At 41.3% G+C, this 14,891-nt stretch overlaps 1 protein-coding gene across 1 annotated transcript in view; it reads left to right on the plus strand.

Moving 5' to 3' along the window:
• Positions 1-14,442, plus strand: part of FAM177A1 (family with sequence similarity 177, member A1) — a 15,065-nt gene extending 623 nt beyond the window's left edge. Inside the window, exons 2-5 of the mRNA XM_009993936.1 lie at positions 2,959-3,135; positions 12,257-12,323; positions 13,021-13,118; positions 13,911-14,442. Of these exons, the coding sequence (XP_009992238.1) occupies positions 2,959-3,135; positions 12,257-12,323; positions 13,021-13,118; positions 13,911-14,123 (555 nt within the window). The 3' untranslated portion in view covers positions 14,124-14,442. The remainder of the gene's footprint in view (positions 1-2,958; positions 3,136-12,256; positions 12,324-13,020; positions 13,119-13,910) is intronic.
• Positions 14,443-14,891: the final 449 nt, after the last annotated feature.

Consider the following 14,891-nt stretch of genomic DNA (forward strand, 5'->3'; position numbering starts at 1 on the left):
GCGGTCACGGACACCAGCTCTTAATCAGAGTGTGACCTGGTCAGCTTTCCTGGCCCTTGCACAGATGTCCCTCCCAGCGGCCTGGGCTTCTCCCAGTGTTTCTTGCACTGCGCCTTCGCTGGTTACGGCCCTTTCCCAAGGCCTGCTGTTCGGAGGGTGCTTTTTCTTACAGTCACCCTTTATTGTCTGCTGTTTCAGAAAGATTCACGCTTTTTAACTGCAGGTGAAACGCAAGGGTGGAAAGTCAAGCAGTACGAAAAAAAAGAAGCCAAACAAACCCCGCCAAAAAAATGCAGCCAAGAAAAGTAGCATGAATTAAATCAGTAAGGCAGGCAAGATAGCCTGGGTAGAAACATTAACAGTTACCAGCCTTCTGGTAACTAGTGCTGTCAGGTCAGTAGATCTGTCCAGACTGAATTAATCATCTTTCTAAGGAAGAGTGGCCATGGCAGACTGGCATTTTCAGTCATATTGTAATGATATCCACACTTGACAGATTAAAAGATGATAATGCGAATCATCTCCCTATTACTTTTTGGTTTTCTTCTTCCTCTCCTTGATGTAACTTTGCATTATTGCATCACCTGATATTAATCGTGTCAGCTCCCCAGGCTTACTCACAGGTGCCCTGGCACACCTCATCCTTAATTGTAGTTAGTTATTTTGGCATTTTGGTTGTGGACTGAAGTGCTGTTGTGCTGGGTATTGTACTAACACCCCCAAAATGTGCCCTGCCCTCTCTCTGTTTCTGGCCAAAGGCTGAGAAAAGTGAGTGGGTGTAAAGAAGGGTAAACAAGGAGCAGCAGTTTCAGACACTTGACTTCCTGGCAGGTGAGGTTTGTATGGGTGCCATAAAGCCAAGAAAAATTCCAAGAGGGCATCTAAAAGAAAAAGGAAGTTGCTTTACAGTGTCCACTGAGTACCTTAAGAGTGTCAGCTAATGTGGCGAGAGCATAAGGATGTCTGGCCTTCATTGTCTAATAGTTCCTAGAATAGAAGCCAAAGTAAACATTGTGTGGCATAATGTTAAGACAAATACTGAGTCTTTCAGGACCCATATGATATGTTGGAAAGGGATGAGCCTGTGGGAAAAAATCAGATGGCAACTTGACCAAAGATCATAGAAGAATGATCTTCCTGACAACTTCTTGAATTGGGAAAGAACATCCAATTTGTAAAGGAATATCAAAAGTATAAAGCCTCAAATGGGGATTACTGTAACATTTGAGCTATAAAGTGAGTCTAGGTGACAGTTCTAGAATAGATCTGCACTGCCACAGTTTTGAAAAGATAAATAAAATCTAGAGATGCTAAGGACAAGTGCTACAGTGTAGAGTAAAACCCACATAGAGGTTTGTGGACTAGGTAATAACCAAAGAACAGCCAATCTTTATTAGTTTATTTAATAATTTAGGACTCTGAGCCAGATTACTAAGGGGACAGATTCATCATTCCTTGATGAATCCTTGCTGTCTTGAACAACTGCTGAATTACCCAATTGAAACTTGCCACCAGTTCTGCTCTGCTCCTCACAGGAAACACCTGAAGTGTGCCATGGTAGCTAAAGAGATGCTGGGGGAAGCTGAAATGACTTGCAGTTTTGAGAAGCAATGGAACAAGGGCTGGGAGAGACAATGAATATATGCATTCCCTCTCCACACTGTAGAGCTGGCACGTGACCTTCCCTCCCTCTTCTCTGGGAACATGAGAAAAATCTGTGCCTGTGAAGTGAAGGAAGCAGTTCTGCTTCCTGCAGTCCCTCCTGCCCCTCAGTACTGTGCCCACAGGCTTTCCCAGCTAACTGAGCCTGTTTGCATTGTAAAGCTGATTTACGTTATCTAGTACAAGAGATGGGAATGGTACTGCTGTGCTTGCTGTGATCATGGGATGTCTTACAACTGTGTGATACAATACGTATTTTTATAGATAATTTTGATTTGTCTCTATGGAGACAGTTAAGGTTGCATAGACAAGAAGTTGGATATTGGAATGTGCCTCCTTTATGTAACTTGAATTCTGTGTACTCATACACATATCTCATCCGTTATGATACCATTTGAAGCTATGTGAGCTCATGCATTTAAAAAAAAACCTTTGTGGTATGTTAAAAATGTGTGGCTGGCATTTCCTAACTTCTGTGTCCTTCTCTGTGTGACAGAAGTGTTTTCAAGTTTTATGCATTTGAAGCCTGTGTTTTAATAGATATGATACAAAACATTACTACAATTCTCTGGCCATGGGTGTTACTATCCTAAAGAATTATTGATTTGCCTTGAAACTAGAAGTATATTTTTTTAATGCTTGTGACCCAAAGACTGCATTGTAGTATTAATGAGCTGGAAGAACAAAACCAGACATTGTACTTCTCTTTTTATATGTTCTTAGTCACAAAACTAGGTGTTGTTCTTTTAGCATGGTCCCTAGTACTAATCGTGATTGCTGATGAAAGCCCACAGAGGCAGATTTCTTGATTTCTTTTTAAAGCTTGAGTCTGGTTTCTTAGTTGTCTTTCATTCAGTTCTCTTTTGTGCTAGAGGTGTCTCAGCTTGCAAAGGGATGGCTACAGGCTATGAACTACTTGATTATTTTCACTAGATGTTAATTCTGAAACCAATGATACTTTAAAATACTAGCACTTACATGCTTATCCAATTATTTAAGGAAAAGTGTCCTGCTAAGAAACTCCTACACTGCTCTTTCATACTACATGTTTTTAATACCACATGTCCATTCCAAAGTGAAGGCACTTATTACTATTTTTAGTGAAAAGATCAGTTTTTTACATATCTGCCAACAGTGTTTCAGTCTTAACTTTTTTATAGCAAAGCTCTTGCAAATGTGCATTATATATGCTGATCAATCTGAAGTCTTTTTAAAATGTCACTAAGTTTTTCCAAGGGGAAACTCTTCCAGTTCCAGAGGCATGTACTTGAGATAATGTTTTTTTCTTCTTTATAGCAACTTGTAAATGGAGAGAGAGACTTTGAGAATGTGGAGCTGGGTGTCATAGGAAAGAAGAAGAAAATTCCAAGGAGGGTTATTCATTTTGCAAGTGGAGAAACAATGGAAGAATATAGCACAGATGAAGAGGAAGATGAACAAGAGAAAAAAGACCTGTTGCCACCTGTAGATCCTGTAGGTATTTTACTTGATAAACTGCTGCTTCTAGTTTACTGGGTGACTACCCACATTTTATACTTTAATTTTCACAAATCTGACATAGTGTTTAGTATTAAAGATTCCCTGAATTTGATTTTCTGTAGGGACTGACAAATCTGTGAAAAGTATTCCTGAGAAGTTTTGCCCTGGAGTTCTCCCCCACCATAGTAGCCCCATTAATGAGTTCATTTTCTTCAGGCTTCTAATACATCCTCTCCAGCATTTCCAGCATTACTCCCTCTAGTAATATTTGCTTAGTGTCTCCTTGATCTATACTGTTGTTTTAAAAAATGTGCAGGGAAGGCATTTGTTTCCTTATGTTTGGCGACAGTGGAGAATAGAACCTTTAGTGTTACCATACCAGTAATTGAAGGAGTATCATAGAATCATATAATGTGAAGTTGGAAGGGACTTTGAAGATCCTCAAGTTCCAACCCCCCTGCTGTGGGCAGGGACACTTTCCTCTAGACTAGGTTGCTCAAAGCTTCATCCTGCCTGGCCTTGAACACTTCCAGGGATGGGGCATCTACAGCTTCTCTGAGGAGCCTGTTCCAGTGTCTGACCACCCTCACACTAAAGAATTTCTTCATAATATCTAACCTAAATCTACACTCTTCCTTGTCCACTCTCTCTTCCTGGTCAGGTGGTCTGTAGCAGATGCCCACTATAATGTTCCCTGTTCCTGCCCTCCCACTAGCCCGAACCCATAAGCTCTCTATCAGCTCCTAATCCATCACCTGGCAGAGCTTCATGCACCCTAGTTGGTCATTGACAGAGAGGGCAATACCCCTCGTCTCCCCTGCCTGACCTTCCTAAGGAGCCTGGATCCTTCCATTCCAACACTCCAGTCATAGGAACCATCCCACCATGTCTCTGTGATGCCAGTAAGATCACAGCACTGCAGGCACACACATGTCTCTTAACTCCTCTTGTTTATTCCCCTTGCTACATCTGTTTGTATAGAGGCATTTAACTTGGGCCCCTGTTGAAGCTGACTTACTGGCTGGAGTGGCTGAAGTTCCTTTGAGGTATTTATCTGTTTTTTCCCTGTAGGCTCATATAACCTCAGGAGCCCCTGGCTCATCTCTGTAAGTCTTTGTGTGCTGCAGTGTATCTAGCATGTCTCTGAGCAACAGGCTGAGGGCCCTCATGAGCACCCCATCTCTCTAACCTTGATGTGTAATCCCACAGCTTGTCAAGGGGAAGCCTGATATTTTCCATTCCCCCTTCAAATCTAGTTTAAAGCTCTGTCAGTGAGGCCTGCAAGCTCTTGAGCAAACACCCTCTTCTTCTGAGAAGGTGAATCCCATCTGACACCAGCAAGCTTGGTGCCATGTAGGTCATCCCATTATCAAAAACCTGAAAATTGTGGTGATTACATCAGCCATGGAGCCATGTAATAGACTGTGTCCATCTGTTTTATCCAGTTTCACTGCCTGCAACTGGAAGGAGAGAAGCTAAAAATAACCTGTGGCCTGGCTTTCCTCACCAACAATTCCAAAGCCCTGAGGTCTCTTTTGATTGCCTTTGGACTATGTGTTGCACCTTAACTGCTCCACACATGGAAGATCAGTAATGGGTAATAGTCTGAGGGCAGTCCCAGGCTAGGAAGTTTCCTAGCAATGTTCTTAACCCATGCACCAGGGAGGCAGCAGACTTCTCAAAGAGGATGGTCTGTATGGCATATTGGATCCTCTGTTCCCCTCAGAAGGGAGTTTCCTACGACTATAACCTATCTTTTTTTCCTGATGGAGGTAATCATGGTACAGGGAATAGGCCTATCTGACCTTTACAGCACCTCTGATACAGACTATCATCCACTGATTAACCTTCCACATCCAGAGCCTCATGCCTGTTGTAGAGGGGCACCTGGGAAGGCAAGGAGGGGGTTCACCTGCAGCCCCAAGTGTGGACTTGCCTCCATTCACTCCTTTCAGTTAAGCTACTGCCATCTGCCTGGTGGGGGAGAGGATACAGGGCCCCCATGTTCTTGTTTTTTTGCTGGTGGCTCTTCTGTCTAGGGAAGGGCAGAGCATGGCTTCACCAGTCTATCTCTTTCTCAGCCTCCCTAATGCTCCTTAACCTTTCTAGTTTTCCTTGGAGCTCTGCCACCAGGCTGAGCAGATTGTCCGCCTTTTTGCACCTCACACTTCCCTGCCATCTCTTGCCAATGAAAGGCTCTGGGACACCTTGCAGCCCAAGACCTGGGCACCTGCATGATTTATGGGAGCTCTCTCTGAGTTGCCACATCCATTCTGCTGAGTGCACAGCACAGAGTGTCCCTTCAGGTGGATACCATAGCTAAGCTCCTTCTGAGAAGGTGATGACCAGCAGTGAGCTCACCTCTTGAGCTAGTAGGCTCACTATGCCTTTCCTGTGCACCTTCTGCCCAAGCTGCCATGCCAGGCCCTCGCTGTCCTCCCATGCCCGCTCTGGCCTCTTAGCACTTCCCTGATGGAATTTTACAGGTGTGGTGGTGGTCACGGTGGCCCTGGCAATGCCCAGGTCTGGTCAGCTGTGAAAGCTGCTGGCTCCTGGTGGGTCTCTCCACTGCCCTGGTAATTCCCTGCCTGAGGAAAAGGCCCCATGTGCCAAGATCTGCCACTCTGCTGAGGGTTGGGCCAGCTCCCAAGCAGCCTCCCTTGGTGACACAGCTTCCCTTGGCAAATGTAGAAGGGAAAGAAGCAGATGACTTGCAGGAATAAAGAAAAGTATAGTGTAATTAATGATATACCAAAAACAGGTTTTAAAGGACCTGCCTAGTCTGTGTTAGTGTTCATCTGTCTTGTAGGATGTTGAAATGTTGCTCAGCCTGTTAATGGAGTCTTTATTTATTGTCCAAATTCAAGTGGAGTTTTGACAAGTGGAGCTGTCTCCAGCAGCGTGTATTGCACCAACTAAAATATGTTTTCCTTTTTGTCAATTATTCTGGATCTATACTTTGAGGTAAAATGAAATATATAATCTGTTTTACTCTATTGGTGTGTCTTACTATATTTTGCAGTGGTAGTGTATTTACAGAGCTCACAGCTGTGCGTGCCAGCACTGGTGGCAGCAGCTCCCTGCCCTCTGGCAGTCAGTCCCAGAGATAATCCGCATTTGTCTTTTCATCTCTCCACATCCCCAGTCTCCTGTTTCTTTCATGACACCCTCACATTGTGTCCCAGCCACCTCTTACCTCAATAAATTGGGTCTGCAGTCCTGTTCCTGTAATCAGCGGGGCTCACTGTCTAGCCCTCTCTGAGCTTGGAGGTGGAGGCTCCAAAATTGGCTGGATCCTTCCTGATGTGCTGGCGTAGGGCCAGGCTGCTGGGAGTGGTGGCTGTGTGCAGTCCTGGTTGCATGCTGTAAAGCTGCTTGTTCCCACACTTCAGAGAAGGGTCTTTGCCTGCATGGCAACTAGTGGCTTCTTCTACTTGACATTGCTCGTGAAATGAGTTGTGCACCATGGTTTGGGAATCTGTGATTAAGAAATGTTGTGATTGAAGCTCTATTTAGATGACAGTAGTAGGTCGTGTATTTATTTGTGTACATATCCATCCTGGAAGAGCTTGGCTTTGTTAAAGGAACTTCACTGAAGAGTTTGACATTCTGCTTATTGTGTTCTGAAGCTGTGAACCACAAGGGGTTTGCTTTGGGAAGGACTGACAATCAGTTCTTTTTTTCCCTCTTTAAAATAAATTTATCTTGAAGAAAAAAAAAAGTGTTTTGAAGACTAAGCTGCAGTGAGACTGTGTGAATTCAGCTGGGATTTGGGTTCCTAGGGATTCACAGGTGAAGCTGTTGCATCTCCTCTTGGATGGACTGATGGTACTGCTTTCTCTTTAGTGCTAGGCAGTTTTGTATACAGTGCAAAGTAACATTAGCCTGAGAGCAAGTACGATATCATCAGTATCAAATACACTAAAAGTTTATAGATTGAAAATAACTGCATTATACTTACAAACAATGAATAGGTGTTAAGCTGCCTCGGTGGATGTTGGGGTTTGTGGTTTTTTTCCTCCCTAAGGAAATGCAAGAACTGTGAAACTTACTGAATGTTATGGTAATGTTCAGGTATCTTTAGAGTTAGATCTGTTCTCCATTATGCAGGTCATGTCAGGTATCCATGGATGTGTAAAAGATTTTTTCCCAACTTTAAGTAGCAGTGAACCAGATCTGTGTAATTTTTTGGTGCCATTTCCTCTCAGTAGGAAAGTTCCACTGTGGTGTAGTGATGGAGAGAGCTCACAAACCTTGATGTATGTGTTGTGAGGGCAGAGGCGTGCACGCTGCTGTACAAATGGGCACTTAACTAAAGAGCCCTCAAACATGCATAACAGCCAGGAATGCTGTGTGATAATTCTCCTGCTTTCCTAATACCGCTTCTTTTTTTCTGAATACCAAAAATTTATATTGTATGGCACAGTTCAGATTGCTTTCTTCTCCTTTAATAGTTTATTAAATCCTTATTTATTATTACACTTGTTAATAAAAGGACTCCCCAAACCAGAGTAGTTCGTTGTGGAGCACAGTCTGCCTTATTATGTATTGCTTTTTACCTTGACAGAATAAACTTGATTAGACCAAGGGTTGCCATTAAGTGAAGTTTACCTTATCTGCTGCATGCTTTGTGTATCCCAGCTGAGCCAGTCAATTGAAGAAATGTTAGTCCAAGCTGAGCTTTGATGTTTTAGCCAACAACCACCTTAAAATGTTTTTGTTGTAGGATTTCTATAAAAGCAATTAAACAGTCAGTTTGCTGGGACCAGCATGTCTAAAACTTATCTCAGTTGGGTTACAAAAAAGTATGTTGCAATAGCTGTTTTTGGTCCAATTTATTTTTAGAAAAAGCACATTTTGAATAGAAACTTCTCATCATGAAATTTCAAAACTTAGCTGCTATTGGTGTCCTGGCAGCTTCTGGTTGAGTTTTAGGGGAAACAAATATTTTGCCATTTTGTGAAGAAACATCTTCAGTAAGCACTTTGACTTAATTGTGTTTCAGACCTAAGCATAAAAGAACAATGTTTTTCTTACTAAGCAAAGTAACATGTATAACCTGGTAATATGATAACCAAAGCACTCGGTTAGGATGGCTGCCACTCACAATGAAACAAATTCTCAAAAAGAACTGGGTCTTAAATTTTGCTTTGAAACAATTATTTGGATACTTCTATAGGTCAGCACTCAGTTAATTAACATTCTTGGACTGGAGCGTCCATTCTGTTGTGTTTTGGTTTTTTTTCAAGTTAAATCCAGAAAACAGGGTATGTTTCACTGGATTTTTTAGGTAATAGCATTCAGTGTTACCTGAGTGTTTTCAAATTAAAATTTAAATGGTTTAATAACATGAATTATTCAATTTTAACAGGCTCTTCTATTCTGCCCTAAAATTCAGATGCTTATTACACTTTACACGTAAATCTCCTTTTGCTTCTGTCCACCAAAACTTTATTTTGTAGTAATTACATTTCTCTAACCTATTTTAGAAGATAATCTTTCTGTCTATCACTGGAGGGCCACATGCTATAAACTCTTTGTCGTACTCACCTGTTACATGAGTAGGCAGAAGGTGGAGTGCTGGTCTTTGCAGAGCAACTGTAAGCAGTGTAACTTTTGATGATAACCTTAGAACTCATCCTGAGTACATCTCTGCAACAAAGCTCCAGAAGAGACTTAGTTTTACTAACCTTCCGTGCTTAAAAAAAAAATTGAAAAACTTTCTTGCAGGAAGATTATCTTGATATCCTGTTCACTCTTGAGGACCATTGAACTCTAGTTTTCATTTAAGAATTTGGGAATGAGGGAGAAAAATAGACACCAACCAAGTAATAGCCACTCTTAATGTAGAATATGGTAATGTAGAGAATGGTGTGTGTGTTTCTGATCTTACTTTTACTAGTTTGTCTGAGGTGCTACAGTTTTACATGATGCATACACTGAAGGAGCTGTTATAGCAATGAAGAGTCAATGATTAAACATTCAAAAGGCATCTTGGCACAGTAAACAATGAAAAAGTATCTATTTGGTGACATACATCAACTCAAATACAGGATTTATTTTTTCTTAAATCCAGAAATTATTCTTTTCCTCATTTTGCCATTTTCTTTGGCAAAAAAAAAGCAACCCCAAACCCTCCTACATTCCTTGGAAAGTTCAGGAGTTATTAGGAACTGAAATCTGGCAAAAACAAATATAGATGTGGATTGTTTGGGAACATGATGCACTCAGAAGTTCAGAAGAGCACGTGTGCTTCCTTCAGTAGTCCCTTACTAGGAAACAAAATCATGTTCTCTTGCTGAACCAGAGCTCTCTTGCTTTTCTAAATGGACAAAACCATTATGTTCATTCCTAGTTAAAATGGAGCACTTGGATTAAAATTGTACATTAAGATTTTTTGTAAACCAGGTGTCATAACCATTGTGTTTTCCATTCTAGAGAGTAAAATGAAGTCAGGATAGCTGAAAAGTATAATTAAGCATTGTAGAAATATATACGAAAGGGATTCATGGCAGGAAGAATACTGTCCCCTTATAAATAAACCAGTGTTCTGTGTTTCATAGTGCTGCCCCTTGTTTCCAGTATCTGATATGTGGTTCTTACTAACCACAGTAAGAGCCTGACTTGGGGACCATTTTCCAGTATTGCTCCGTGCATTAAAGCTCCTTCATCGTGTAGGATTAGTTTGTACTGAACCATTGCCTAACAGCTTTGTTCGTATCACCCAAATGGTTCTGGTTGTCTCCAGTGCCTCTTCTCACTTCATGTTCACCATTCCTGCAGTGATCTCCAGGGTGCTCTGGCAAACCAGCTACACTTACTCTGAGGAACTAAGGGGGGGAGAAAATGGAGGATTATTCCTTGAATGTGTTCACATGTTCCTGGTTGTTCTTTGTAGCTTAGTCTCCAAGCCATCTCCTTTCTCTTGTTGAATTTGTGTGAAGTAACTTCTCTCACGGTTTTATATTGCCTTTTGAGACGCTTGAAATGCTCATTTTTTAAATTGAAGGGACTGGCAAGACCTTTCTGGTCAGGGGTGAAGAAGTATCTGGTTGGCCTTTGTGAGAAAGCAGAGTTTCCAGGAAGCTGAACTTAGAAGTGCTTCTAACGTACCAAGCTGTTTTCTAATGGGGGGTGGGGGGTCAGCAGAAATAGACAGAGCCTTGGTGTCTGCTTAGCCTCAGGTGTCCCTTCCTCTGTCTTGCCACAAACATATTAGAGTGTCCTGTGTCTGAATTACTTCTGTCACGTTGAAGTTCAGCTTGTCTTATCACTCTTAAATGATAATGGGACTCTTGTAGCTTCTTGCTTATGGCCCCACAGCAGGCTCTTTTTTGTCCTGTGCATTGTGTGAATGCTTTTTAACCTTGTCACCTGTTAAGAAGGATTGTACTGAACCTCATCAGTGCCATTATTTGCACCTGTGGCAACAAGCTTTTCCAGCACTTTTCTAGACTTCTTCAACTGCCTGCCAACTGAGCACATAATCAACAAGCTGGAGGTGCTTTTGTGCAAGCAGGATAGCAGCTGGTTTTGCTTACACTTCTACCTTGGCAGGACATTTTCCATATCCACTGCCAAAAATATGTCTCACCTGGCTTTTTTGAGCCTGCCCAACTTGAGTTTCTGGCTTGAGAAATTATTTCTTACTGCACTGATTTGTAGAGGCTGTTTTTTGAAAAGCACTTAAGCCTAGTAGCTTGTGTACATTCATACTGAGGCTGTATCAATTAGACCCAGAGGCTGTATTGTTTACAGTAATACTGATTGTCCTGTACAGAAATCTCTTAAATAAGATCACAGAAAATGGTTGTTATCAAACAGTTTTTAGCAACAAGTTATGTAACGTACGTGACTGAGTCATGCAAATGGAGTTCATTTAAGAAAAACTGACCCTTTTTAGTGCTATTTTCCACAAGTACCAACTCTGCAGAGATCTTTACTGAGGGGAAATACGTAACAAAGAACCTGCATCAATACAACAGACTGCTAATTATAAACATGCTTCAGTTCACCATGAAGTTTCATTTTGCCTTTTCACAAAAGTGAAAGCTTACAACTTTTTCCCTGTTAGACAGGAATCTGCTTTTTCTTTTCTCCTTTTTATTACACAGCTTTGTTGTTTGTTTTTTTGTTGTTTTTGAGTGGTTTGGTTTGTTGGTTTTGTTGGTTTATTTTTAAAGAGAAACAGCCTCTTTCTATAGCAAACAGGATTGCCTATGTAAGCCCATTAATTTCTAAATTTGCTTTAATTTCCTATGTGTATGTCAGTTTGTCTGGAGGCTGCAGTACTTCCGTTGTGGCAGTGAATGCAGCATAATCATGCAAAGGGCAACTCCCCCTGCCTATATTCCCGTCCAGTCCGTTGCAGGACTCCAGTCATGTGAGCCATTCACCACACCTCTGAGATCCCAACAAGGTCCCAGCCTCCAGTTGCACATGGATCTCCTATTCCTCATGCTTACTTCCTACACTTTGTGCCTTAGTCTGAAAGCACTTTGGAGGGACTACCTTGCTTACATGCCAATGCTTGAGGTGCCCCACTTTAGCCCAGTTTTGTTCATTTTGTGTTCCTGGTTGCTCACATCACCCCACGCACTTTGCTTGTCAGCCTGTTCATTGCTCCCTCAGAGCTGGGTAGCTCTCTCCCTCCTTCGTGGTTCCTGGTTTTGTTCTTCAGGTGCAATGAGAATTTGTTCTGGTGGTAAATGCCTCTTGCTCAAGGACCACTTTGAAGGTTTGGTTTGGTTTTACAGGCTTTTTGCAGTTCTCATTATTGTAATGAAGGACTACTTGGTTAACCCACTTCTTTGGTGGAATTCAGAACATTACAGAAGGGTCTTTCCGTTTCTAGGAGTTGCCTTGGGAGTGAGTCAGATGCTTGTCCTTTCCCCAAGTCTGTGAGTGGGAATAAAACAGTGAAACATGTTCTTAGATGTAAACCATGCTTATATTACATTTATATGTCTGGTCTAGATTTATTTTAAAGCAAAAATATTGTGGTAGCTGGCAAACAGGGAACATCGCAGATTTTTCTTCACAATCTGAGTTTTTGCATGTCTTATTTTGTGCCATGAATGTACAACTGTACATATTGATACTACCCTTCTTACAGACAACACTCACATGGGGACCCTACTTGTGGTTTCACATGCTGCGAGTTGCCACATCAACCTTATCAGGTATGGCTTTGTAGTGCAATATATTTGACTTCTTTCTTGCCTTTACTCAAGAGCCAGTTCTGTAGCCATCAGCATGGTAAAGAGACTGACTGACACAAGCCCACTTGTTCCATGCTTCTGGCAGTGTGCTGCCTGTTTGATAGTGCCTGCATGGAGTGTCCAGCTTGAAAACTGAGACAGCTGAAACCTAAATATTTTATTAATCCATTAGTATGCAACACAGAACATTGTTAAAACTGCTATTGACTCAAAGTGTGCAGGTGTAAGTAAGTAACTCTCTAGTTTCCTGGTACCATTAGACTGAATTGCCAGTACAGTTGATACCAATGTATTTTTGTCTAACTTTAATTTGCAGTTAAAGTTCAGGTAGAGGCTTATCCTTTAACTGATCCCCTAGCAAAACAAACCTAGATCCAGAGCTGAGACTAGTAGAATTCAAACAAACACTACCAGCATTTAGATTGTCATTGATTTCCATGTCCTTCTTTCTGTTCTTTATCTTGAAGAACAATTATTAGTATCTTGAGCTAATAATTACATGTGAAGTAGGTTAGCCGAGCAGATTTTGGTTTTGTCTTTTGAGTCAAGTGGGACTATGGAAAACCATTCAGGAAAGAGGATACCTTTTAAAATAAAACTGTGCTTCAGAATTTTCTTCTAGATACTAATTTTAAGTAAATCTCTCTTTATTTTTTAGTGTGTGATTTCCTTGGGGAAAAGATTGCATCTGTTTTGGGAATAAGCACACCAAAATACCAATATGCCATTGATGAGTATTACAGAATGAAGAGAGAGGTATGTATGTGAGATAGGGTTCTGGCATTCCTTTTCTCCCACACTGCCTTCCCTGCTATTTAAAAAAAATAGTATTCCAGCATTAAAATGAAATTTTAGAACCTCTGTTCCAGCTTGCCTTCAGTTTTCATTTGCTGCATGATTAATGCTTGCTTATCAGTCTGCCTTTACTCACCAGTTCCTCAGTCTCAGAACTGGCTGGGTGCTGATCACTGCTCTATGTATTTCACTTGGACAATGCACTTTCAAGTCAATGGTGTAAGAAAGCTGGATGGAGCAGTTACTGGACACTGTAAAGGGGCCACTGCGAGGCACATACTTCCCATCTCTAAACCTTGGTCAACGAAGTGTCACAGGTGAATTGAACACGATGCTACCATTTGTTGTAAACCATAAATGGAAATGACTGATAGGTAGCTATAATAATTTTCATTTGGAGGGGATAGGAAACATATTTAGAGCTTTACTACTTATTTTTTTTTTGGTAGCTCTTTATTATTAAGAGTTGAAAAAGCCTGAGAGAACCCATCAATATTGCTATTGACTAAAAACTGCTTATCTAGACACATGACATTTTCTCTTAATTTAACACAGTTTAATCCTTCACTTTTGGTGATTTACTTTTTTCTTATACTGTCAATTCTGAAATACACCTCATCTTATGATCAACTAGTGACCATTTTCTAGTGGGACAGCTGTCCTTGTTCCGTCATAGGAACTGGCCTACTCTTACAGACTTGAAGTGAATGTAGTAAGTGGTAAATAGTAGCTTGCAAATCTGGCTATTTTTAGGAGGAAGAGGAGGAACAGGAAAACAAGCTGTCAGAAGAAGCAGAAAGACAGCATCAGGAACAGCTGAACAAGCCACATGCAGAAGCTCCTGTCCAGACAGACCAGCCTGAAGCAACAGCATGCACTTCATTCATGAATGTGAACTTTGAAAATGAGGGAGCTTCCCAGTCCATTGGGGAAAATAAACAAGATGTAGTTCCTGTCCCTCCTTAAGCATAAAGGTCTGTATAATGTAGGAAATAGAAGTGTCAGGTGCCACAATCTGGCTAGAAGGAGCAGGAAAAATAGGGTTATATTTGTTCAGTGAAATAAAACTTCTTGCATTCTTATTGATCAGGAGAGAGCTAGGCCCCGTCTGTTCAGTCTGTCCACCTAATACAGGGTGAGGCATTCTGCCAGATTGGCACTTCAGTTAGAACAAAAATTGCACTACAAACATTTGATCAAAAATGGAATGTGTGAGCTAATTTCTGTGTAAAGCAAGTAAAAATGACTTTTGTTTGAATTGCTGTCTCTAACGCTTGTGGATGCAGCGCCGCTCCCTGCTTCTCAACAACTGTTTCTGATTTGCACAGTGTTTGCAACTCAGCTCTCTATGAATAGATTAATAGGAATCAACATCCTGTAACTCCTGAGTCATTCTAAGTGTCTGATTTCCCCTATTTATTGTCACTGTTGTATGCATGTATCTTTTTTCCATTGTTTAACACAAGAGATAATGTCAGATTTAATGTTAATTATATGTAAGGGTCCACTAACTTCTTTTTTTTAATTAAAAAAACCCCAAAACTTCAGAGGAGGCTGCAAACACCCTTTAGAAGTTAAGAAGTACTAGCCCTCTTTGAGGCTAAGAGAGCTCAGCTGCTCCATTTAGTGCTGTAGCAAAGTACAGAACTAGCATCAGTGTAGGATATTCTTGCTCCAGTAAGAGACCCACCTGCTCGAGTACTTCACATGCTCTGAATGGTCCTGGGAAGCCTT

The sequence above is a fragment of the Chaetura pelagica genome, unplaced genomic scaffold, assembly GCF_000747805.2.
Source record: "Chaetura pelagica isolate M959 unplaced genomic scaffold, ChaPel_1.0 scaffold11, whole genome shotgun sequence".
NCBI classification, from domain to species: Eukaryota; Metazoa; Chordata; class Aves; order Apodiformes; family Apodidae; genus Chaetura; species Chaetura pelagica.